Source organism: Ptiloglossa arizonensis, chromosome 6, assembly GCF_051014685.1.
Source record: "Ptiloglossa arizonensis isolate GNS036 chromosome 6, iyPtiAriz1_principal, whole genome shotgun sequence".
Lineage (NCBI taxonomy): Eukaryota > Metazoa > Arthropoda > Insecta > Hymenoptera > Colletidae > Ptiloglossa > Ptiloglossa arizonensis.
The window spans coordinates 26,423,357-26,450,534 of NC_135053.1; the positions used below are offsets into that span (position 1 = coordinate 26,423,357).

General features: G+C 46.6%; 1 protein-coding gene across 6 annotated transcripts in view; it reads left to right on the plus strand.

The window, feature by feature from the left end:
• Shaker (potassium voltage-gated channel protein Shaker) overlaps positions 1-21,758 on the plus strand; it is a 128,648-nt gene extending 106,890 nt beyond the window's left edge. For 2 of the 6 annotated variants that reach the window (XM_076315436.1, XM_076315438.1), the window contains 7 exons: positions 7,177-7,300; positions 10,909-11,174; positions 11,859-12,502; positions 14,919-15,048; positions 19,515-19,705; positions 20,636-20,809; positions 21,245-21,758. In XM_076315436.1, coding sequence (XP_076171551.1) covers positions 7,177-7,300; positions 10,909-11,174; positions 11,859-12,502; positions 14,919-15,048; positions 19,515-19,705; positions 20,636-20,802 — 1,522 coding nt within the window. In that variant the 3' untranslated portion in view covers positions 20,803-20,809; positions 21,245-21,758. Of the gene's footprint in view, positions 1-7,176; positions 7,301-10,908; positions 11,175-11,858; positions 12,503-14,728; positions 14,859-14,918; positions 15,056-19,514; positions 19,706-20,635; positions 20,810-21,244 lie in introns of those variants that run through there. The other 4 variants (XM_076315437.1, XR_012992584.1, XM_076315440.1 and 1 more) reach the window with 4 other exon arrangements.
• Positions 21,759-27,178: the final 5,420 nt, after the last annotated feature.

Genomic DNA, 27,178 nt, shown 5'->3' on the forward strand with positions numbered 1-27,178 from the left:
GCGTCCATTAAATTCCACCGAGTTTTTCAGCGAGATATACCGCGGCACGATGACGAGTTAAAATTATCGACTTCCATTGATACTGGGTCAGGAATATTCCGTGCATAAGTGTACACACATTCAGCCAACACCAGCGTAGGTTCGTCTCTCTATGTGCACGATATGTATATATACATATGTGTGTGTGCATGTGTGTGTGTGTGTGTGTGTGTGTGCGCGCGCGCGCGTGTGTGTGTGTGTGTGTGTGTGTATATATATATATTATATATATATATATACATATATATATATATAATATATACACACACATATATAACGCGTATACCGGTGGTTGATGCCTATTAAGGCAGACTAACGTTGCCTAGGAGAGATCCGTGAAAGGTGTCAGCCTCTAATTGGTAATGCGAATCCGACCTAGCGATCGGACCTTCGGTCGAGAACTAATTCCATTCGCGCGGCTGTCTAAGGGCACGGGCCAACTATTCGGATAAAGTGTGGGAAGTTTCGACGGGACGAGTTTTGGGAATCGATTCTTGCGGTCTGCAACGTCCTGTACGCTATAGATTCCCAACGGAAGCTAGATCGATCGTTGTCGAAGCTGGTTCTTCAAATTGTCGGGCTAGCCTTTCGAACCGTGTCCGAATTCCGATACAAACTCTTGGAGGGAAATGCGATCGATGGTCGGTAAATTCCTTTTCGAGTTAATCCCGTGATCTTTTCGCTCCGAGCGAGCGGACGGGATGCGTCGAGAACGATGGTAGGTCTGCTCGATGACGTGCGCAAACGTATTGCGAGCGGCTGGTTCGGGAACGGGATGGAAAACCGTTCGCGGATTTTGCAGCCCCGAAACGCAAAGGTTCGAATCACCGAAACAACGAACGTTACGAAGGTAACAAGATCGGTAGGGAGGGGAGGCGTGAATACCGATCAAAGAAGAGACGAGAGACGCGCAGAAAAGTTCGATCGCAACGATCGAAGCTTCGAGCCAATTTTGATGCCGTCGCGTTGCATCTTCCTCGCGATACGTGGATCACGGTTCTGCCCGAAATTGGCCAGTTACTCTACAAAATTGTGCATCTTTGTTCGAAAGCCGTGCTTTCTTTCGGTTCGGAAGTTGAAAGCATTCGCGACACATCGGCGGCAATGTCCATTTCCGTTGTAGTAGTCGTTACACGCGTACAACGTTTTCCGGTAAAAATCGTTCGATATCTGTCTCCTAAATTCACGACCTTTCGAGGAAACGAAAACGTACAAAAGCGTACTAGACTCGCGAATCGTTCTCGAACGTTTACGTTTGCACAGCTTGTACTCGGAACGGTGTTACTCGAAGCTCCCGGATGCAGGCCTCGTTCGTTCGAAATATAATATTTCTCCGAGCTTTCCCATCGGCCGTTTCGTCACCGACGTTCGTACATTTTTTCGGATTGCGATCCGTTTCTCGTCTACACGAACGAGCAGTGCGATCAAACGTCGAAACAAGAGCGCTTGTCGTAGTTGTACAACAAGTTGTATCGAAAGGTGTGCGTAACCGTGCGCCGAGAACGTCTCCTATCAACGTACAATTCGAAGAAACGCAAACGCGTTCTCCCGCGCCTCGGTCAACCGTCGATGTACCGTGTTATCGGGCTTTGCTCTTCGCCTCTTCCTTTTGCGTTCGCTGGATGGAACGATACCACCGGGGAGGATCGTTTCCTTGAAAAAACGATGCGTTCTCTTTGCGAACCGATCCGACGAGTGCGCGACCGTAACTGGCGTATTCTTTGAAATGGTCGCGCCCTTTGTGTCGTTTGGTTACACGGTCGGTCGGTCGGTCGGTCGGTCGGTCGGTCGGTCGGTCGATCGGTCGGCCGCGTGATTCTTCTCGCTGGGCAACGACAGGCGCACGTGGTTTCTGGGTCACGGTACAAGACGACGGACTCGCTATTTCCGCGAGACGACGCGCTATTTTCAGTCGCTCTTCGGATACGTGGGCTCCGGAACCGAGTCCTTTTTCCCTGCACGCCGGTATCCCCATTGACGAGTGGAAATAAACTCTCCCTCGCGACGCTAACAATGGAAACGGTTTTCATTCAGCCATTGAATTCCCTGTATCTTAACAGAGACTGGATCGCGAGACGAGCAAAGAGACAGACGCTCCTTCCAATTAGGCGACATCAAAGTTCAGGATAACAATTGCGGTTCCTTCGAGTGTTTCTTAATTGACTTCTATCGACGATCGTCCGTGGGAACAATTCCATTGTAACGCAGCGACAATGACAAACCGTGGTCGATTTTAATTCTCATTTTTGTCTTCGTTGATTCGCGGTCGGGGCAGAATGTCGCCATTGTGCTCGAAATGTGCAATGGATATCAACGAGAAGACTCGAATTAATCCTTTCGGGAAACAAATTGGAGAACACTTTTATAAATGTGCTTCTACCGAGCATAAATTACGCACGCTCGTGTACTTTCGTTTCGAAGGCAAACTCTGAAAGAGGCTGCTCGCCGCGAGGCAACCGCTCTAATACGGGAAATAATCGCGTCCGAGTCGAACAATAACGATAACTCGAAACTTGCGATCCGCGATAGCTCCTCGATCCCCTCGGCTCGAAAATACGCAAAGAACGTTACCTCCCCTCACCTTGTACGATCGAGCTTCTTTCTCGAGGTTCTTTAACCTCTCGAAAGTAATTTTTACGAATTGTTACACGATCTTGCTCCAGCAACGTCCGTTGTGTCGGAAAAACACAACGAATGTCGAAGAAGATTTTGAACGGATCGCTCTGGAAAAAGATCTCTGGTAATTAAGATGCAAGAACGTCTTGGAACTTCTTCGCGATGAAGTCGATCGTTGCGCAAGAAGTAAGAGACGTTCCCTCGCATCGACGAAATGTTCGTTTTTCAAAGGATTACGCTCTCGTGGGTTGAAAATTGTTTGCCCGATAGCTCGAACGGCCAGAGAACGAAAGAAACTCCACCGACCGGGATCGTTCCGTCGGATCCAAGGAACGAGAGGAAACACGTGCTCGTCGGTGGACCGCGCAACGTAACGCCGTATCTATTTTTGCGATACGTCGGGCTATTCTCAGTTACGCTCCGGGTGCACCGAGTGCATCGACTGTCATCGGTGCTCTAGGAATAAACCATCCATCACGGTGAACTAATTCGACGCGTACGTTAGATCCACGGGCCGATATTTTTCTTCTATCTTCTCCGCGAACCGAGAATTGCCCTCGCTCCGCGTCGGCCGTCACGACCAGACTTTGATAAATAGTTGGCCGTTGTCCCGCCTCTGGCGACGTAATTAAACGACAAAATTGAAATATCGATTTTTCGCAGCGACGTTGGCCTTTTTCTACGCGCCTCGAATTGAAGAAAATCTAACGAAAAGGGATCGCGCCAATTTCGCTTTCGCTGCGAACGCGAGGGAAATTGAATCGATCCGTTTCCAAGAAATTAACAACTGCTAACCGGTGGTGATAAATAAAAAGTGGAAACCGAGACGCGGTGTTCCCAGAGTTGCGTGGAAAAATTCTTTTATAAACGTACCTACTCGGAATACGAGCCGACGGAAAACACGTTGTACGTGGACTTTTGTCTACGTGATACACGACCACGTAACGAGCTCCTTACTTGGAGACACCCATTCGAACGGATCTTTTCATCTCCCAACGGTACTAATTATTCGAGTACAAAGTACCGCAGGACCCACGGGAAACGCGACGGAACTCGCGTTAAACGCTTCCCACGCTTCCCACGCTTCCCACGCTTCCCACGGTTTTCCCGTTATCCGCGTATTTCTTCGATTTTCCGCGTATTTCAACGGTTCTCGGAATCCCTGAAAACCTCTCGAGAGAGCTCCCGAAAGATCACCTCGAAAGATAAAACTTAAAAATATCTTTTAGAAATTTGGTCGGAGTAACGATTCGAGGAACGCGCGCAGAAAATCGTATTGTAGCGGTCGAAACGGTATCCATCGTTCGGTCGCTGTCGCGGCAGAAAGCAGCGGTACGAGTGTCGCTAACGCGGAATACCGTCTACTCTCGAGAGTAGAGCACCTTTGAGGCGGAATTTGCGGCGAGCGTGAAAGGTTCCCGAGCAGCATCCGGCATCGAGCAGCGGCCGCCGCTAACTAACAAAGAACTTTCGGCTCGGAAAATTCGTCTGGCTGGGCTCTCTTTTGTTCGGCCGCGGTGTCTAGCCTCTGCTCGGCGATTCACCACCAGCCGAGAATCGTTGCGTTCTCGGAGCTAATCGGTCTTTTGTCTCTCGACGGAATCGTTCGCGATCTTCCGCGGGAAAGGGAGGAAGAACGTTTGTTCGCGGCGCGATGCTGGGGTAATTCTCTTCGAATACGTTTCGCGTCGATCGGTGATCGTATCAACGATTAACAAGATCGCGATATCGACCTTGGCTTCTTTAAAGGAGCGGTGGTGCCGACGCAGGAAACAACAACGAAACACGATTCGTATCGCGTGTACGTATCGATTTTCAAATTTCACGCTCTTTACGACGAAGGGTTGGTCTCCTCGAATCCGGTGTGTTCGACGAGAGTAACGCACTCCCGTCGATTCGATCGAGAAAAACCAAAGAACGCGTTTCAGCGTTGAAACTCTCTGTAAAATAGCGAGAAGAAATTCGAGAATCGACCCAACAGCCACCCTCTCGGCCCCGCAAAGTGGAGCGCGAAGATGCTCTTTGGCGGCACATCTCGTTCCCACTTTTCATTTTCTTTCTGGCGTCTCGCTGCTTTGCTCGCGGAACACCTTGACGCCGTGCCACGCCACCTTCTTCACGATTCTCATTCTACTTGGACAAGTTCCGGGGAAAGTGACGCTCAATGTTTCTCCTCCGACGTATTCGGCGAGCATCTCTTCTTTGAAATCCTTCTTTCGGGTCGTAAACGAGTTTCGACTGCTGGAGAAACAACTCCGTACATATGTATACGTCCTTAGACGCATCTAAAGGCCACTCACTCTCCTTCGTTGGATTTTGCGGAGCATTGCCAAAGAATCGAATCCACGGTTTCGAGAACTCGATGAATTTTCTAATAAAATCATCCACGCTCTTTAAGAATCCTAGAATCTTGAAAATACCATAAATTTTAGATTATACTCGACTCTTTAAATTCGATTCTCCGCCTAGGACACTCGAGAGAATTCCGATTCTTTAACCAATACCGCATACCGCGATTGGTAAAAACAACCGTGTCGACCGTACGTACGGATTGGCCAACAGTGTCCATCGTGTCGTAGATTTTTTTCTAGGTCGCAAGCTTTCGTTTATTCGTAATTTCGCTCGCGTCGTCTCTATTTACTATTATCGAAGGGTCCTTGCCTCGTAACAACGACGACGACGACGACGACGACGACAACGACGACGACGACGACGGTGACGTAGATAACGATGACGATGATGATAATTAAGGATATCCGTGACTTGCGTTTCCGATGCAACCGAATCGTAAATACTATTTTTCTGGAAAAATTTCGTAATATATTGCATCTCGAGCAGCACGTACTTCTTTTCCTTTGGCGTCGGTCACCGTCACTGGTAGAAATCCGAGTCTCCGTATGTTTGTTTTTTTTTTTATTCCTTTTCCGAAAAATTCCTTTTAACGTCGACCAGTGAAATATACAAATATTTTTGCGACGATCTGTAAGATCGTGCCATCGATTACATTCTTTTTGGCAAATTTAATGCTAATGGACGACTCGAGAAACGTACGCTCAACAACGTCTTTTCCTTGGCGATATCGAATGTAACGTACCGTCTCGTTTTCTCGATGAGAACAGCTACAAGTTGCGAAACGATGCGACCGTATTGTACATACATTTACCGATGTTACAGCCACAATATATACATACATACGTACATCCACTTGTTTTTGTATCTCGAAACGTTCGCGTTCCCGATGCGAACGAAGGAAGGAAGGAAGGAACAAATATTTGTACCGATCGTTTTACAAAATGTTTCCAAAACTTGAAGAATAGAAGGGTTTAGGACGTCTAGCGCTCGCAGGGCGATACGTCGTTCGCGTTCCACCGATGACTGGATGAACGCGACCAGCGGCACGATAAAGACGCATAACGTGAGTCGAGGATTTCAAGAGCCCAAGTGCCCGTCTAATTACGAAATCGATCGAACGGATTCTTCGTACAGCAATATTGCGAGCTTTTCGTCCCTAAACGATTCCTTTATCCGGTAAGGGAGTGTATCCGTGAATCGAAGAAACGAAACGTAACGTGAGCAGACTCGGAGGAACTTTCTCCGAAGGTTCGTATCGAGCGAGGATTTATACGTGATCCGGGACATCGAAGCTAGAGAGTAAACGTCGAACTTCCGAGGAAGTTTTCGATCGCGTTCAACGAGAGGATCGAACCGCATCGATATCGCCTAGGAACAATTCCTGGAATCCAGCTGCGACTGGACCGACGATAAAACAATGACGGCCAAAGCACGCAAGGTTCTTGGCGACGAGCTCGACGATGCTCGTCGTTTCGATAGCTCATGGACGAGCGTTGATTACGATTTGCGTATTCGCTTGGCGCCCTGCCTGTTTATCGCCAATCGGCCCCCAAACTTTCGATCGAAATGGATCCGCAGCTTTCTTCGTCGACGTGAGTCACGCAAGTCTCCTAACGGTGTACGTACCAAGCTAACGATCGACTCGACGATCCGTCCGATTTTTTGTGAAAATTCCTAGCTTTCCGATCCATCCTCGTAACTTCGCTACGATCCGTAATCGATAGCCCAGCCTCATCCTCCAACTTTACCTGTTTCTCTCGGCCAACCAATCGCAGTAGAGTCAGTTAGCGGCGTAGCGATTTTCCACTCCAGTAGCCGGATAATTAATCGAACATTCCATCGTAGGAACGTTAGTGCCTTCCTATTCGCCAACGATCTAGCGATCGAGTAGCTGACTCGGCCCGGATTTAATTCTTTAGCGATCCTGTCGCTTCACCGATCTATCGAGCTATCGCAGTTCTACTAGGCTGTCGACCTAGCGGCTTACCAGTCTAGTAGCTCATTAAAAGAATAGCTTGGTATAGGGGCTGTTAGTACAGAGGTAGCGCAACCTAGTTTTCGTTTCTACATCCTATATACGGTTGTACAGTGTCACGTGTGTACTATACGTGTGCTATATCGGTGCGGCCGGCGGGACATTTTAACGACGCGAGCGTCTTTCTTTTCCAGATCGCTGCCGAAACTCAGCAGCCAGGACGAGGATGGACCGAACCCCCACACCCAATACACAGGCGTCACGCACTTCGAGCCCATACCGCACGATCATGACTTTTGCGAAAGGGTCGTCATCAACGTAAGCATACTTGTAGCCGTACACTCGGTTTACCGACACCCCCGCGATTTCATCGAAGGGAAACGATCGTTACGATCGATTCGTCGATACGTACACCCACACACGTGTGTACATCCATTCACCGGTTACGGTGAAACCAGTTACCGCCCGAAAACGTAAACGCGATTTAGCAGGAACCGAGACACGCGCGGCTCGATCGGATCCCAAGCTGTCGAACGCGATTACGGATCGGCAGCTGGGTTGCGCTTACCGACGCTCGGCTAGCAAGTAGAATACACGTACGGTAACGCGATCGCGCAAAGCTTTCGATTCTCGGTCGCGTACGATCATCGATGGAAGGTAACGAACCATCGTTCCTTTTCGACCAAGGAATCTATTCTCCTTTCAAACGTAATTCAAACGACCGTGTCGGAACATTTTGCAAGACCTAATCGCATTCCTTTTCGTCGAATTGCTATCGACTCTTGCTACTTTTTCTTCTTCTTCTTCTTCTTCTTCTTCTTCTTCTTCTTCTTCTTCTTCTTCTTCTTCTTCTTCTTCTTCTTCTTCTTCTTCTTCTTCTTCTTCTTCTTCTTCTTCTTCTTCTTCTTCTTCTTCTTCTTCTTCTTCTTCTTCTTCTTCTTCTTCTTCTTCTTCTTCTTCTTCTTCTTCTTCTTCTTCTTCTTCTTCTTCTTCTTCTTCTTCTTCTTCTTCTTCTTCTTCTTCTTCTTCTTCTTCTTCTTCTTCTTCTTCTTCTTCTTCTTCTTCTTCTTCTTCTTCTTCTTCTTTTTCTTTTTCTCTTTTCTTCGTACAACTGATTATTTCGCCGAAAGAAATTCACTTTCGGTCAATGTTGCGGTTCCTTCTCATTTCGAAATTTCAAAACGAAAAGGAGTAGTTGGCGTACCTTACGAGCGGAAAGAAAAATTCAAATGGTAAACGTTTCTAGCGCGGGTGTTTCGTATCTTTCCTACCCCCGGTTCTATCGGGACGTCGAGATAATCGGTGTCGAAATTCCGCGCTGAAAGTCCCGTGTGGAAATAGAGAAAAACCTACCGACCTGTGAATCCGATCGCGATTGTTCGGAACAACGGAGCGTACTTGTCGCTCCGTTCGACGCGCCGGAGAAAAAGAGTATAAACGTCGAAACGAGGAAGAGGAGGGCGTAGTCGAACGCGGCGGGCTTCGATCGTGCGAATCGTTTCTCGATCTCGATTCATCGCAGCGAGTAAACAACCGCGGCCGATAAACGATCCCGTTCGTTTGTCACGAGCTCGTTACTCGGATCGATTACCGCGCGTTCTCCAGAGGCGAATGCATATTTTCCTCGATCCCGTGCTGTCCCTCTTCGTTCGTATTTCTTTCTTTTCGACGAGGCAAGATTATCTCGAGACACGAAACGACCTACAGACCGCCGTACCGTTGGCAAACGTCCAAGTTCGTCTTGGAATCAGGGGCAATATAGTACCAAGGTCGTATTGTGTGAACGGAATTATCTGTCCTCGTGGATGACACGACTGCATTGCGCCAATTACAGTAACCGTTCGATCGTTCTCCGAAAAATTGGCGGTACCGATCCGTTTCCTGCGCCAGATCGGATTCCACGCCTTTCTCCGTGGTTCGTTTTCTCGATCGTCGAGAAATCTTCAAGAGAGACACTCGAGGCGAAGCAAAGCCGCCGTCGAAGATTTTACGTAAGAGATAACTATGACCCTTTCCTCTATCTGTTTTCTAAAGCTTACGCTACACGTGTAAATATTGCTCCGAAGATTCCTGAGAGGAATCGTGTTGTTGCTTTTTCTTTTCTTTTCTTTTCTTTTCTTTTCTTTTCTTTTCTTTTTTTTTTTTTTTGCTTTTCGTTTCTTTTTTCCACCGCTTTTATCTTCTCCGAACCGAGACGAGCGAACTCCGTGCCAGTCGTTTGGCTGCTTTTCCAAATAATCTCGGCAAAATGTTCGCGTGTCTCCGATAAATCCTTCTTTCGGTCGGTTCCTTCGAAAAGGCATATTCGATTCTCAGGGTGGACCGCGAGCTAAATACGATACGTGGGCGTTGGTCTTTTCTCGAGGTTTTCAAGATCGATCATCTACGGTTCGTCGTATCGACGATTTTGAAAACTCGGATCCTCTATCGGAAAAACAAGACTCGGATCGGTCCATTAACACCGAGAACGACCAAGGTGATCGAGTTGCGTGATTCACCGTGTACAATTGATCGATGTTTATCCTGTACGCGTGAAGTTTTTAAAGAACGGAATACCGTACAGGTGCCAATTTGTCTACTCTTGGTGTCTCTCTCGAACAGGCCGGAATAAAATTCGAGAATCGGTCTCGAATCGTGGTATCAAAGACTACGATTCGTTAATTTGTACACGGATCGCAAATCACGGTTAACCGCAACCGATGAAGCAGATTATAATTGTGACGCGTTACCGACTAAAGGTTCGATCATTCTTGAAACAGAGGTACCGGACGAGAGAACAATATTCAATTTGTAGTCGAATCGACGCGATGTATAAAAATTGGACGACCACGAATGTACAATATATTTTCAAAATAACCGTAAGAGAAACGTAAGAGAAGCTGCTTCGTCGGTGCAACAACGATCGAGAACTTCGAGAAGAACGATTCTCGAGACAACATTTTTCGTAACGGACGTTGAGTCCACATAAGTATCCGTCGGAAAATGTCGAAATTGAAGAAAAGTCGCGCGTAACCTCTCCTCCGATCTCGTCCCATTCGTTCGTCCGCGAAGAATCGAATTATTCTCGACGCTTCGGCGAATCCTCGTTCGTTAAACGGCGGGTAGGTGGTTTACCGTGATCGTAGCTCTGATTCTCGAATTATCCGAATAAATCGAATTTCTGAACGACGAAGATAACTCCCGTGGACGCGCACCACTCTCGATCGAGGTCCTACCGCGACAGTTATAATCGATACTTGTCCTTTTTCTTTTCAATCGTTTTAACGGCGGGACGCAATTAGCCCAGTTTCGTTTATTAGATTTCCGCTTGCAGCTAGGAGAATCGAAAAGAAAGCCCGTTCCTTGGGAGCCAAAAGAAATCAGCGGCGGTGCGGCGCGGTAATCGACGTTACGTTCAGGTGTAACGAGTAACAACGACGCTCGTTAAATCGAAGGACGAACTTTTTCAAAGTGTCTTCTCTAACGACATCCTAGATTTCGGTTGGAACGTTTGTCCCGATAGCAACATACGAGATAGGTCGTTTGCTTCTGGGCACCGTTCTCGCGAAGATAAAAGTTACTCGGGAAACGAGCAACTTTTAGCTTCGAAAGAAGAACCCTTTTCGAAGCTCTTTCACGGAGACAACCGATTCCCTCGGAGTCTTTTCGTCTCTCCGAACACGCTCCTCGCACACGGTTCTACAATTTCTGGCCGAGTCGACGGCACAGAGCGTAAAAACAAGTGCGTTCGAACCTCCAAGGTTAACGAGATCGGTTCCATTTCCCCTGGAAAATTAGCGAATCGCTGTCGAAAGCTGTTTAAGCTGGGTAAAACGCGTTGACCTGGCGTCCCAATTAGCCGGGCACCGGGTGACAAAAGGAGGATTACGGGTAAGGATAGACTGCGGCGTAACAACATAATCGATTATCGGTTTCGATCCCGACAGGTGAGCGGGTTACGGTTTGAGACGCAACTGCGTACGCTGAACCAATTTCCGGACACGCTCCTTGGCGATCCGTCACGGCGGCTCCGATACTTCGATCCGCTTCGCAACGAGTACTTCTTCGATCGGAACCGGCCCTCCTTCGACGCGATACTTTACTATTATCAAAGTGGCGGCAGGCTGCGTCGTCCGGTCAACGTTCCTCTCGATGTCTTTTCCGAGGAGATCAAGTTTTACGAGCTGGGCGAGCTGGCCACCAACAAATTCAGGTACGAAAAACACCGCGCGTTACGAAGACAAGTCGTGGGTGTAGTTAGACGGAAACTTGAACAAAGACGGTCTCAACGATGAACGTTTAGGTCACTGGTTCGCTGGTCGTGTCACGGCCTGTACAGCACACTTTTGAACGCGTAACAGGCTACGACAATTATATTCGAACGTAAGATCGATTTTGAAAAATTAATTTTACGACACGGTTATTTGTTCGAAAACGGAGTCAGTATCGAAAAGAAAAAGGAAAGGTTGTGGATCCCTGGGAAATTGTTCCCTGGGGAAGGTTCGATCTCTCGTTTCTCCGTGTTTCTGTGGTTTCTGTACAGGCTGTGGTCCCGTTTCGTGACTTTCGTTACCGCCGCGGTAATAAAACTACTAGAACCGTTTCCGTTCCGTTCCGTTCCGTTCCGTTCCGTTCCTCCCTCTTTTGTAAGTTCCCGTTTCTTTCCGTCCGTAGTTATGGAAATCGCGAAGCGTGCGCGTACCGTTCAAGGAAGAGACCTTCTCTTTCGAATACGTTCGATTCTGTAGACAGAGTGTCCCATGATTCGTGGTGCGACCGACAAATAAAGCAAGTCGAGAACTTGGAACGAAACTTTCCCATCAGCTTCGGCCGTATCACGATTCACGGGATACCTAGCACGTTTTGGAGCAACGTGTAAATGTGCACGAACGCGCAGGGAGGACGAAGGGTTCATCAAGGAGGAGGAGAAGCCGCTGCCGACGCACGAGTTCCAAAGGAAAGTCTGGCTGTTGTTCGAATACCCGGAGAGCTCCCAGGGCGCCCGGGTGGTCGCCATAATATCCGTGTTCGTGATCCTCCTGTCGATCGTGATATTCTGCCTGGAGACCCTGCCCGAGTTCAAACACTACAAGGTCTTCAACACGACGACGAACGGCACGAAGATCGAGGAGGACGAAGTGCCGGACATTACGGACCCGTTCTTCCTAATAGAGACTATTTGTATCATCTGGTTCACGTTCGAGTTATCGGTGCGCTTCCTCGCATGTCCAAATAAACTGAACTTCTTCCGTGACGTAATGAACATCATCGACATCATCGCGATCATTCCTTACTTCATCACGCTCGGCACCGTGATGGCCGAGGAGGAGGAGACGATCGATGTACCTAAGGCGCCGGTAAGCCCGCAGGACAAGAGCACGAACCAGGCCATGTCCTTGGCGATACTCAGGGTCATCAGGCTCGTCAGGGTGTTCCGGATATTCAAGCTGTCCAGGCACAGTAAAGGCCTTCAGATCCTCGGTCGTACGCTCAAGGCCTCCATGAGGGAGCTCGGCTTGCTCATCTTTTTCCTCTTCATCGGTGAGTTTCCTTTCGTTCCGTTCCGTTCTGTTCCGTTCCGTTACTATCGTTGCTGCCTTTACGATGTTTCACTTCTTCTTCCAATTTGTGCTACTTATGTTCGACGAATTTGCGTCGACGAAAGTTCCCAGAACGATGACCGTTTAGAATATCGAGCTTAGGGAGAAGGGATTCGTCGACGGTACGAGTAGCTGAATCATCCAGCAATTGAGCGATCAGAATCCAAATTGCCGCCCAGCAATTCGATCGACTGGTTCGTTTTCTCCCTATGTTTCGAGTCACGTGGACGAATCTACGCTTATCGTGAAAACGTTCGGGTAGATTCGCGTCAACGGATCAAAGATTTTCCTATATCGCGTTGCGTTGCGTTGCGTTGCGTTGCGTTGCGTTGCGTTGCGCTCGCACCGGCGCTTCTTTCGCAATTTACATCGTTTCGTTAATTCGGACACATTAATGTCGTTCGTTTACGTACCGGCGTACCACTCGAAACTTTTAGCGACAGCGTAGCTTCGTTCGCGCGACGAGGCATGCTTCGAGCGCAATTTCTGCTTCGATCGTGTCTACTTCCACGGAAACTTCCCCCATTTATCGTAAAAATTTTAATATCCTAATACGACGCATAACGCGAATACAAGGGACGAACAGGGTATCGAAAACTTGCGGTTCGATTACCTGCATCCGCGACGAAACGAAAATGAAACGGAAACGTTTGTTCGACTAATCTGTGAAATTATTTTGTTCTCGGAATCCAAGACATTGCAACAGCGCGTTCTACCCTCGGTAAGGATTTCGCGAGATATTTACAACCCCCGTTCGTCCATGGATTCGTAATTCAGGTCCCGATAAACCTTCCAGCGATGATCTTACCAATGCGCATTTCTTTGCAAATGCACAGCGTTCGAACGTAACCATAAACGGTACTCTACGCGACGTCTCATCGACGCTCTTCCAGCATTGGCAAACGCATCGCTGGAGGATAATTTCTTGAATTTTGAATTTAAATATCTGCGGACGTGCAGACTGTTCTACCGGAAACGGAACACCCAAGTATCTCTTGATATCACGGATACATAAATCGATTCGAAACTTTAAACGATTCTTACGACACGTAGCGTCTAGATTACAGAGGTGGATCTAAAGAAACATCAGCTTTGAGCCTCGTAAAGTGCCTTATACTTTGATTCGATCGATTTAATTGAAATTGCTATTCAGAACCTTGGAGGAAAGATTATTATTATTATTATTATTATTATTATTAAAAAGTACTGCAGTTATCGGAAACGTATAATCGGAAGATAAATCTATTTTCGTAACAATAACACTTCCCTTTCGAAGTAATTAGCTATGGGCCTCGATAAGGCTAAATCCACCATTACCAGGTTAGATGTTTCGAAAAATTCGAGCCGCTGTGTCGCTACGGTCGGCGACTGTGGTTCTGCGCACTTACGTCACACAGCTGCGATAATGCCATGTAGCGTTTTAGCTACGCGTACGGCAAACGAGATGGGACAATTTAACGTTTTCCTCTGCAACAGAGCAAAGGATAGAATATACATTTCTAAACCACCTATTCTGATCGCTAAACCAGAAACTCGAAAAAAGCTTTTTTTTTTGTTAAGAAAAAATTCTAAAGAATCGTAACTTTGAAACAAAATTATTAAATATTCCGCGCATCGTATTCCTTTTCTTTACAACCGTTCGAACAATGTTCGAAATATTCTCCGTATTGTCGAAAATAAAGGGTAGATACTCGCACGTTTTGTTTCCGGTAGAACGTTCTACATGCAAGAAACGTAACGAACGAGCAAACGAACGAACGAATGAACGAATGAACGAATGAACGAACGAACGAACAAACGAACGAAATTAAAAACAAGAGAGCAGAAAATCCCTCTGTAAGTCTCCCCGCAAATCTTCGCTAGAAGCTGGCAGCTGAACGATCTAGGTAACCGAAAAACCAAGGTGCGGATCGTCCATTGCCAATTTCCGGAGGAACGATCCAAGTCCGAATCCGGTAAATTCGTCGATTTTGCTCGATCGACGAGCTTTGTTCAACATGGAGGCAGAGTCAGTGGCGAAGATCGGAACAGAGGCGTCGAGGGAGATCGGTCGTCGGTCGCGTTGCAGGATCCAACCGCGGAAGGAGAGGGCTGAGTCGACGACTAGAGCTAGAGGCCGCTAAAATACCGTGTCTTGAAGCGTGTCTTCCTCTTGTGTGCGTTTCAGGTGTGGTGCTGTTCTCGTCGGCGGTATACTTCGCGGAGGCGGGCACGCAGGACAGCTTCTTCAAATCGATACCGGACGCGTTCTGGTGGGCGGTGGTCACGATGACGACCGTTGGCTACGGGGACATGAGGTACAGAGCCACCGGGGGCGTTAAACCCACTGAACCGGTGTTTTCTTCCTTGCATTGCAGGTGTGGTGCTATTCTCATCGGCGGTATACTTCGCGGAGGCCGGCTCCGAGAATTCGTTCTTCAAGTCCATTCCGGACGCGTTCTGGTGGGCCGTTGTCACGATGACGACCGTGGGCTATGGTGACATGACGTATGATGTACTCACTTTCACTTAAGACTCTAGTTAATGCCCGCCAAACAAACGAAACACACACCACTTTTATTACTCCGTCCTCGATACTTTACTAATTCTTACTTGATTACTCACTCGATTAGTCTCCACCTTGCAGACCGTTGTTCTTTGTCCTCTCTTCGCTCCTACAAAGTACGATCCTCCTTCCATGCTCCCCTACCCCCACCCTTCGTGCCATCCGCTTTCCCCGTCTTCCCTATCCAGTTTGATCGCTTTTTAGTTTTGGAAAATTCTGTTTTTGGTGATTTTGAATTTAGTGCTTGATAAAGCTAGACACGCTATTTTTTTTATCTTCTCGATTTCCACGCATCTCTCTCTCTCTCTCTCTCTCTCTCTCTCTCTCTCTCTCTCTCTCTCTTCTCTTTCTCTTTCTCTTTCTCTTTCTCTTTCTTCTCCCTGTTTGTAGACTTGGAATGTTTCGTTCCTCTACTTGCCTATCACCACCTCGACCAAGAAATTCTCTTCTCTACACATTTTTTCTAGATTGCATATTTATAGCGCTGCTCGCAATCTTCCTCTAAACACGCTTCGTTTCACGATCTCGTTATTTCATTTTTATAGAATCGTCTCCAGGACTGCGTTCGTTGTCGCACTGAATCAGCCCTTCGTTCTCGTTTCTCCTGCGATTCTCTTTCCTGCCCCTGTCAACGACTCTTTCCTGCTTTCTCCTGTACTCGAAGCGTCACCTTTCGTTCCTTTGTCCCTTCGTCTCGGAAATCACGTTTCTCGGGGCAACGAGACAGGAACTGCGACGCGAAATATCTGCTTAGAAGTCAGTGTCGCGTTTAACGAGTTTAAACTATCTATTCGCGAGCGAGCGTCAAGGGTAATCGAAGGGTCGAAAAAAAGTCTAGAAAAACTCGTTGCGTTACAACTTAATCACGGTCGAGTGCGACAAGGAACTCCCACGAAGCTCTAACGAATCTTCGCTGTTAACCACATTTTTTCTACGAGAGAAACAGAAACTTCCGTAAATAGTGGCCAAACAACTTCTTCGTCGTACGTATCGTATTTTATCAAGGAATTATATAACGTGATCCTATACAGAAATCGGATAGAAACGCTGCGCGAAAAAAATAAATATACCACGATATATTTTTTCACCGTAAACGCTGCCACGCGCGTTTCGCGTACAAGATCAACGATCCGTTACGGTACGAGAGCAATGATACGATCGGTAAATTGATACGGATAATTTTCAATTTCGAATAGAACAATAGAAGAGAAATATTTTCCCGTCAAAGCGTTTTATTGCTGCGCGATCTAGATTAATTTTGCGTAAAAAGATACAGAAAACGTATCTCGGAAAGTCGAAAAATAGTGTGTGTCGTGAAAATTGCGTCTCGCGTCTCATTGTGCGAGCAGAGCGACATTATAATATCGGCAGGGTAGTTTCGTGGCTCGCGATAGACCCTCGAGATTCAAGAGCAACCGTCGAGAGAGACTGGAGATCTCCGGTGTTACGAGCAAAGGGGCTTCTTGAGCAATTGCCTCCTGTAAATCGATAAGCGTCCTCGGGCACGGGTACAGTACCCGAAAACACCCCGAGCCAAAAAACGGCTAGGAAATCGCGACGATTCGAATGGAGTAATCGTATCCGTTACGAGGTGAAAACGTGTCCTCTTAACGAGTCGTAGCTCGAATTTTCCATTTCGACCATTGTTTAAGAAACAACCATTTTTAAAACCATAATTGGCTACTCGTTAAGAATAAAACGAGAACCTTCAAGTTTTGATTTTAAAGCAGATTTTCCTTGAAATTTTAATGGTCAGTCAAGGTTTCGAAGCTAACAGGTTGTAAATGTTTCACCGGCTCTGGTCCTCTCGACCATTTCGTGCGAAAATTGTCGGCCATCCTATTTTAAGAGTATTAGACGGTGCGAGCAGTCGGATCGAACTAGTCCGACACAGAAGTAGTAAAATGTACAAAATAGCCTGGGCGTTCGTATTGGTGGAAAAACGACAGGGTATGAAACGATCGAGACGTTGAAGATTACACGGGCCCAAAAATCATGCCGAATACCATCATCGAAGCCCAATTGCCGAAATACAACCACCAAAGAAATGCAGAAAAATTATGGAATCATTCAGATCCCTGATGAACTTTCTAACCTGACAATTCATCCCCACGAAACTTGTTAAATCGGGAACGAAACGTAAAGACCCTTTGATTCGATTTGGATAGAGCAGCAGAATGAACTTTTTCATCGAAAAACGAGACTTCTTGTTAAACTTTTCTGCATCACGAGATTTCGAAAAAGGAAATACGTAATCAACGACAATTTTCCCGAAGTTTTATACGTTTCGATTGTTTTTAGGTGGACACCCTGTGTAACGATGATGCTTCTCTCTGCTGTCTACCGCAAGAGACCCGTTCCAGTTTTCCATTACGATACACGCACCCAACTCGACTCCTTTGTCGAGAGACCGGCGTCGCTCGCTTCCTCTATCGAAACCCGGTTCTCGCGTAACCAGCTCCCCTGTTGAAGCGCACTTTGAAATTGTGCCCCACCCCCGACTGTCGAGCGTCGCGTCGCGTCGCGTCGCGTCGCGTCGCGTCTCGTCTCGTCTCATTACGTCAGTTCTCGATTCCCATTACCACGATTGATCGCAGTTTCGGAAACCTTCCGACCGACGGACTTGCTCCTAAGGCATCGATGCTCGATAACCGTGCAATTCGACGCGCACGTTGAGATCCATCGTGAACGCGATATTTGAAAACGACGCTCGCTGTTTATCACGCGGGTAATTAACTCGATTCGATCGCGTTGCTTTTAATATTCGGACCGTTTGGTTCAACCTTGATTCGCATGTTTCTCGTTGAGAATTCGTTACCTTTCAAACGCAAAATGGAACTTTTTCTCACCGGGCCGATCTCGGTCGCAAGTCGAAACTTGGAAACTCGTTGAAAATCCCAAATTCCCGCATCCGGTTTACCAATGCATGTGTTTCATACGCGATCAAACAATATTTATTCCAGCCAGCTCCAAATACAATTTCTCGCCACCGAACATAATTCCCGAAAGACTCGGCGAAATTCTCACTCCCTTGGAAACCACTCAATTTTTGCTCACAACGCTGTCGTCATCACTGCTACCACCATCAGTCATGGATCACAAGGGCCCATAGTACAGTGACACCTGCAAGAATGATCTCTTTTTTTACATTTAATTCTCGATATATCGACTTATCACCAAACAGTTGACCCTCGACCGCAAATCGAGATTACCCTCGCATAGACGGAGCTCGTGTTTCGTACGTCCAACGACCGGAGAGCAGAGTACAAGAGTACTTGGACCAAAGTGTCGACATTAACCAATGGTTTTCAATTCGATGAAACACGCTCCGATCGTCTCTGCCCTCGAGGAAGTTGTAGCAATTTCTGTCGCTTCGCCAGAATCGACTATTTTCTCTAATTGCTCGTTAACGCGAGCGATTTTTGAGATCATCCGTGCACGGTGAATCCGAGGGAAAACCGTCCGTACGTGTATCGTCGTCGATTCGAACGTCGTGCGTCCATGTTCGAGACGGAACGTCGACGAGCTCAGGGATTAAGCAACACGATTCGATCGGAGAGTAGTCTCGTTCGATTTCTTTCCCAACGAAATCGGAGAATCCAACGAATTGCATGTCGTACCGTTGGAGGGTTCGGTCGGATCTCAGCAACGGAATGGCACGCGCTTGTTTGGAACGGTGCATCGGCACACGAGGATGGAGCCTTTTTAGAGAGTCACTTTAGTCCCCTAGTCTAGTCTAGTGAGCCCGCTTCTGTTAGACCACGCGAATCGCTATAAGTATACACGGTCCTGCGTACACGTGGCCTTCGATAAATAGAGACTGGTTCAAAGTGATTTGCGCAAATTTCTTTTCCAAAAATCTCTGGAAAATCGTACGATCGCAAATTCGATCCGAAGCGAGTATCGGCAGCGAGATGGATGAACGATCGGTTGAACTCGACTTCGATTCAACGTACGTGTTTCGCTTCTCTCTTACCGCGATCTCTGTGAACCTACTAGCTCACTCCTATCGGAGAAACCGTATTACTTTCAATGGAATTCAATTGTCCAACCGAGTAGCGAGTGGTTCGATTCGCTAAACTTTCCATGTTTCCTGTAAATTGTTTCACGGAGGTCTATTCGTTCGGAGCGAAACAGTGCGAGCGAAGCTCGAAGAACGAACGCATACCTCGCACGACCACGACCAATCTCTGTTTGGAACACGGCGAAAAGCACATGGACGGGCCGTGTATATCTATAGGAGCCTCCAGTACCGCATAAGTAGCGCTACACTCGACTCGACACGGCAAACTCACACAAGATAGAAACACCACACCTAGCACCGAGTTTCTAGACGAGGAACGAAGCTATCGACGCTCGGGTTGTCTGGCAAACCGCAAGTCAAAGCTTCCATTTCGTTCTGCTTCAGGCCCGTGGGAGTCTGGGGGAAGATCGTGGGTTCTTTGTGCGCGATCGCTGGTGTACTGACGATCGCCCTGCCTGTCCCTGTCATCGTCTCCAACTTCAACTACTTCTATCACCGTGAGACTGACCAGGAAGAGATGCAGTCGCAGAACTTTAATCACGTAACCAGCTGCCCGTATCTCCCTGGCACTTTAGGTAAGAGCTTGTCGCCTAATCGTTTGTCCGCGTATACGTACACGTACAGTTTTCACTGTCCAAATGGCTTTCGAGTTGAACGGGGATCACCTCTACCGAGCTAGTAACGATTTTGTACGTGTTCCATGCTCGATACTATGGCAAAACCGTATAAATTTTTAACGGGCGCGTGTAACGCACGCATTGAACACATTACGTAACCATCGCATCGGTGTTAAGGGAGACAGGTATTCGCTACCGCTCGAGTAACGTCGAGTAACTTGCTCGGCCTTACCGATACGATAATACTTGGTACGAAATGTTACATTGGCTCGAAAGAGCAGTCGGATACGTATACATATCAACTTTCAAAAGCAAAATCTATGCGATAATATAATACAATCGAATACGTACATACGCGCCGTTTACCTCTTCGGTATTACCGAAACGCTAGTAAGCATCCTCGTGGAATCCTAAAATATCGATTAAAGACGCGATTCTAATCTTCGTTCGACGACTGCACCTACGCCCCTAAAAATCTGTTCAAACTCAACGAAACGGAAGGGAGAATTTCAGGTTACGTTTTCAAGTTGTCGGTTTACCAGGCAAATCCCGACGAGAGTACGTACCGATATCACGTGTCTACGCCCCTGCTGACACGGTAGTTTACCATGATACTAATCCGCTTACGCGCAAACCCACCGGCTGTACAATTTTTCACGCTTTCCTCGACAAACGTGTCGTTCGTAGCCTTCGACGGGAACACCGACCACGATTGTCGATTAACGCTCGTCGACGTCGTCCTCCTCGACGAGACCCTTCGCTGAAAAGCCCTCGACAACTATTCAACGCCGCGACTCTTCGATTTTAACGAATTTTCCAGTCTACGAGCGCGATCGGCAATTCCATTTTCGAAACCCGTCGAATTTTGGTTCTTGGTGTGCTTTGCAGGTCAACACTTGAAGAAGAGCTCCATGTCAGAATCATCGTCAGACATAATGGAGTTGGAAGATGGCATACTGCTCACTCATCCCGAGATTACCAAGAAGCCCAACTGCAACCCTCGCCATAATAACAATATTAATCCAGCCTGTATGAGCATCGAGACTGACGTCTGACTACTAGGTAGATATTTCTTTCGTCGTTCAAATTTCTTTGTAAATTCATTCGACCGATAGAAACTTGAGAAGCCATCGGTTATTCCATATTCCATATACATATTTCTGGCAACGCTAACTTGTGCTGTAACAAAATTCACTTAATTTCCGAATCACCGACCACGCCGAAATACGTGTTTTATCTGAAATTTTACCTCAGGGGCGATCGTTCCGTTGCTATCCTATACGCGCCAAAATGTTCTCCCATAATATAAATAAATAAATTTCAATCGATCGCTTAACCGAAGAATTCTTCGAAAACGATAACACGAACAATATAATCTTTCTCTCGAGGACTCTTTCGTACCTGCAAACCTTTGTTCGCGTTTGCCACAGTGGCAAACCCCAAGACGCTCGCGTGGCCAATGTTCCTAACAACTGAAACCGGTTTCTATGATTTCAGTGAAGGAGACTGTGGCAGCGTGGTGGCCAGTGCTGAAGCGGTTGTCGATAAACAGCTGCAGCTCCCTACGGTGCCTGACGTAGGCCTCCTTCACACGTCGTCGTAGTCGCGCTAGCTGCGAGTGCTAGCGATAAACGCGTGTACGCGTGCACGCTGGCTGTTGGATCGCACGTGCCTGCGCCTGCGCCTGCGCGAGTGCGCGCGCCCTCTGTCCATAGTCTGTCAATACGAGGGGTGCTTCCAATCCATTATTACACGTCAACGAGAAAAAAAAAAAAAGAGAAAAGAAAGAGTATTCGCTGAAATTCAACGACCAAGGATCGGCCGAGTAACGAGTGCCACGTAATTTCTTCCATCGGCACGATACGCGAACAACACGACGAGAAACGGCGTAATCGCCGACGAAAGAATTGGAGGGAACGAGAAAGTAAGGATAAAAATGAAGAAGCGGAAAACGTTGAGGAACGATGGTAAAAGTTATCGCGTAACAATAAATGTAAAAAATAAGGATAGCGATAAGGGTGAGAGAGGGTGAAAGAGGTTGAGAGAGGGTGAGAGAGAGAGAGAGAGAGAGAGAGAGAGAGAGAGAGAGAGAGAGAGAGAGAGAGAGAGAGAGAGAGAGAGAGAGAAAGGTGGCGATAGCTTCGACGAAAAGCGAAAATAAGACAGCCGCTTTGGAGGTGTTAACGGTACACACGCACCCCACGTAGGGACTTACGTGTTAATAAGGGGGATGGAGCAGGGTAAATTATTCTCGCGCGTCCAACCTCCACACCACCGACTCCAGTGTTCACTACAAATGATAACAAATAAATAAAAAAAAAAATGTAACGAATAAACGAAAGGGAAGAGAATTAAATCGCAGCGGCTTCGCGAGGGAAAAAATGAACAAAAAGTAATAATAACAAAAGGCGGTCGTCAAATCCCCCCTCCCTAACGATGTTATTCGCGCGAGTCGGCAACACGGCGCGTAGTCGACGAAAGGGGATACCAGCTGGTGACGAAACCAGGGAAATCGTACCACGTAATATTAATTAATTATTATCGATTTGATTAATCGAGTGCACGTAGGCGAAGGTATGACGAAAACGACGTTCATTCTAATGATTATATCGACGATACTGCGCGAAAACAGACGAAGCTACGATCGAACGAAAGAAAGGAGAACAAAGACGGGAAAAAGATAAAGAAAAGAGCGGCAGAGAATCGGCGATTGTACCCGTGGTGAGAAAAACCAATTTCTGGAGACTCCCGTAAGAGTTACACACGGTGAACAACTACAGAAACGTACGCGTCTTGCAGCGGAGAAAATCTTCTTTTTTTTCCCACCAAGAACACCGCTCAAAGTAAGCCGGCATCGACTTATCCGTTTGAACGTTGGGCGATTGGAATACAATTCGTTTTTCGGAGCGTAACATCCCACCTCTGACTATACACACGCATGCACGCACGCGCACACCCACCACACACACACACACATACGCACGCACGCACGCACGCGCGCGCGCAACAAACAGACGGACAAACAAACAAACATTTACTACACAAGCAAGCATCTACGAACATAGTATACCACGACTGACGTTTGTACGATACTTCGAAAAATAGATCTACTCGGAATAATATCGATACTCGATCGTGCGCAATCTCGGGAGTTAGAAAGAAACGCGACAGATAAGAGGAATTTATTTAAAAGTCAGGAAATATTGTATCACCGACCGACGTGTCCACGGAAAGTGTCTGGCTGCACCGATATTACCTAAAGATCTGCAACGACGACGACGACGACAACTCCCTTGCTGTGCACGATCGAAACAACGAAATCGATCAAGTTCCGAGCTTCAAAACCGGAAGCGAGGAAGAAAGCTTTACGTGCCACGTGAACGTGATTCCGCAAGGCCTCGATGCGCATCTCGAGAGCTCGCAGCAAATCGGCACAAGCGATGCGACAAGTTTTGCAAACGATCGAAAGAACGAAACAAATACTCCTCGTCCACGCGATCAAAACAACAACGTGGAAAGTGACGATCGATAGTCGGAAAGGTGTCTGCCGATGGCGTCTATAACCGTGTTCATCGTTCCTTTCGGATCGCGACAGATACGCGGTTTTGTACAATCAGTCGCCAGGATACGCGACTTCCGGTCCCTTTCGAGTCGAGCATTAGCGAAATCAGTATCGCGCGTAGACTCGCATTTAGCAAGGCTAATTCGTTGAAAAACGGAATCAATTTCCATTAAAAGTATAAAGAAGAGGCGCGGAGCAGGACGCTCGGAAAACATTCGAGCGAACGAAACTTAGCGTTGTTGCCATGATTCGCGCGCTTATCGTTGTCGCTAAAAGGTTTCGAGTCAGGGGGACGGGAGGTTTTCGCTACGAGAGAATTTTTCATAAGACAAATTTTTCGCCAACGACACCGTTCCCCCTCTATTAGTTGCGCAAAAAGGTTGCCTTACATCCTTAGCTTTGCTAGATGACATCAAATATTACTAACAGTGTCGAATTAAATATATTTAGCGAATTCGATGAAACGATTTCGAACTATCGAACAATTAATTCATTAACTTGAAACGAACTTAAACTAAAATTTCATTTACTTTTGCATTTCAAATTATAAATAAATTAAGTTAGTCGCTTAATTCGAACGACACAATGCAAGGTTAGATTGCTTTATAACCGTAATTAGGACAATAAACGATCGCAACTCGAAATCAATTTCGCGTCCCTCCGACTAGAGGCCCGTTAGCTTAACGACGATCATTTTGAACAGCGAAAAGGGAGAGGGGGTCGCATATTTTGTTCTCTTCCACTCGCGAGACACGCTTCTTTCATTTATGGTTGAAAACGATCGCGACACGTCGACTGATCGGGAAAGAGCTAATTTTCGCACCCTTTCGGCCGAGCGTCCAGTAGAATAAGCGAATTATTAGTTATAGAATTAGTCGTACGCGCGTTACAATTTTAGCAAATCGTATACGTCATTTGAACCGTGGTGAACGAGTTTACTCGACGAATGCCAACGCGAAGCAGTATTTTAAAGCGTTACCTACGTATTTTTAAACACCAGACTACTTTTAAAGTAACGATATTTAAAAAAAAAAGTGATCGCCGAAAGGGTTGAACGACCGACGAAAAGTTCGATTAGGAATATCTTTCGTTTTGAACTTCGCGATTTTTTGCCTTGCCTTGGCGAAGTACACGAATTCGAGTTGTTTTCCTTTTATTCTGTGAAATTGGACCGCCAAGTCAGATGCCGAAAAGATGGTAGGCATACAAGGAGTAAAAGAAGAACGCCGAGAGAATGGGAGATAAGGATATCGTTGCGGCCAAGCTCGGATAAGAAATCCCTATTGCGTCTCGAGTTCATGGTAAACGAATTGGCAGGCCAATCGATCCCCGGATGCAGAACAACCATGCTTTACCTATCTCTTCGCTGTCGTCTCAACGTTTCGTCTTTTTCCTAGAGAAGAGAAAGCACATTACCAAATCGTCAAGACTGCCATTTCACCATTTTCTGTAAAATAAAGCGGAAATTAACCGAAAGAAGTAACGTCGCGTAACGACATGCCCACGATTATTTCGAGAAAGTCGTCCGTACTAAAGAACACTTTCCGATTAAATCGAACCTTAGCGGACGCCGCGCGTCGTACAACGGGCCGATTTTTTTGCGATCGAACGACGATCGAGAAGCTTCCGTTGAAATCATTGAAAACCGTGACGATCGCCTTGGAAAGCGGCCGAGAAAAACAGTCGTGCCGCCATCTTCTTACGATCGAATCGTTAAACTTTTTCGCTTAGAAAATCCAAGAAACTGAACTTTTTCCGACTTTCGAATAGACGAAACTCGATCGTCGTAGTTTATCGAGTCACTCGCGAATTGTGGAGTATCCTCCTACCGGAACTTCCGACCGTTGTCCATACAGATTCACGGGGCGATTATCGTTCGTTCGGAACGAACAAACGAATACGTTCTTTCGACAGATCGAAACGCGATCCGCGCGCATTCCCACGGATAACCGACTACGATGAAGGAGGAAGTCTGACGTTAAAAAAGAAAACAGAAAATTATAAACATTAAAGATTAATCGAAATCGAGACAAAAAAATAAAACGTAACTCGCGATCAGCAGAACAAAATGAATAAACAAATAAGACGCAAGTAAACGAACAAAAAAAAAAAGCGATTCCATTACTTAATTTATTAGGTCTTAGACGCGAGTTTTACCGAGGGATATATCTCATCTACCTTTAATTAGACGAAACGAGCAAGAGCAAAACGAAGCTAACACTTTGATACCGTGACGAGTCAGAGAACGAATGTAAGAGAGAATAATTGCGCGCGCGTTTTGTAAGAGAAAATTGGAGAATATGAGGTGTGAATGTACGAGTCCGAAGGAGTGAGTGTGCATGCAAGAGAGGGGGATAAAAGGTCGCGCGAGTGTAGTATCAGGAGAGCGAGACAGGTAACAAAACAATAATTATACAGAGATTTATGTTACGCGCCTTTATTACGAGTACTTGAACTTTTCGCCTCGCTACTTTAGTTAGTAAACGGAAAAATTTTAACAAAACGCATCAAACTACCAGCCTAGCTAATTCCGAGAGGAGAATATAAAAAAACGCAAAACAATTTCGCAGAGGATAAATTTATTACTATTAAAAAGTTTGAGCTACTGTTAAAAATGATCTATTAACCAAAACCTAGTACTATTACTTCAATTACTATTACTGCAATTACTACCACTATCACTACTATTACTATTACCACTAACTACTACTATTACTACTTCTACTGCTACTACTACTACTACTACTACTACTACTGCTACTGCTACAACTACAACTACAACTACAACTACAACTACAACTACAACTACAACTACAACTACAACTACAACTACAACTACAACTACAACTACCACTACCACTACCACTACCACTACCACTACCACTACCACTACCACTACCACTACCACTACCACTACCACTACTACTACTACTACTACTACTACTACTACTACTACTACTACTACTACTACTACTACTACTACTACTACTACTACTACTACTGCTGCTACTGCTACTGCTACTACTACCACCACCACAACCACCATCACCATCACCGTCACCATCACCAACACTACCACCAGCACCACCTGTAGCACCACCAGCACCACTATTACTACTACTAGCTACCTACTATTGCTTCTGTTCTCTATTATTGCTACCACTCTTTGTTATTATTACCGCAGTCTGCTGTTGCTACCACTCTCTGCTATTGCTTCCACTCTATGCTATTGCTTCCGCTCTTTGCTATTGCTTCCGCTCTCTGCTATTGCTTCCACTTGCTGCTCTTGTTTCCACTCTCTGCTATTGCATCCGCTATCTGCAACTGCTGCCGCTACCGCCATCGCTACTACCACTGCCACTGCCACTGCCACTGCCACCGCCACCGCTACCGCTACTCCTACCGTTACCACTACTGCTCTTGCTACCGCTTTCATTATCGCTACCACCACCAGCACCGCTATTTCTACTGCTAATGATACTATAACTGCACTACTTCTACTACTGCTGCTTCTATATTACTGTGACTACTATAATCACCACTACTGTTAAAACTACAATTACCACTACCAGTACTGTAACTACTGTCACTTCTACTACTTATATCACTACTTATATCACTACCACTACCACTACCACTACCACTACCACTACCACTACCACTACCACTACCACTACCACTACCACTACCACTACCACTACCACTACCACTACCACTACCACTACCACTACCACTACCACTACCACTACCACTACCACTACCACTACCACTACCACTACCACTACCACTACCACTACCACTACCACTACCACTACCACTAACACTACCACTAACACTACCACTACCACCACTACCACCACCACCACTAC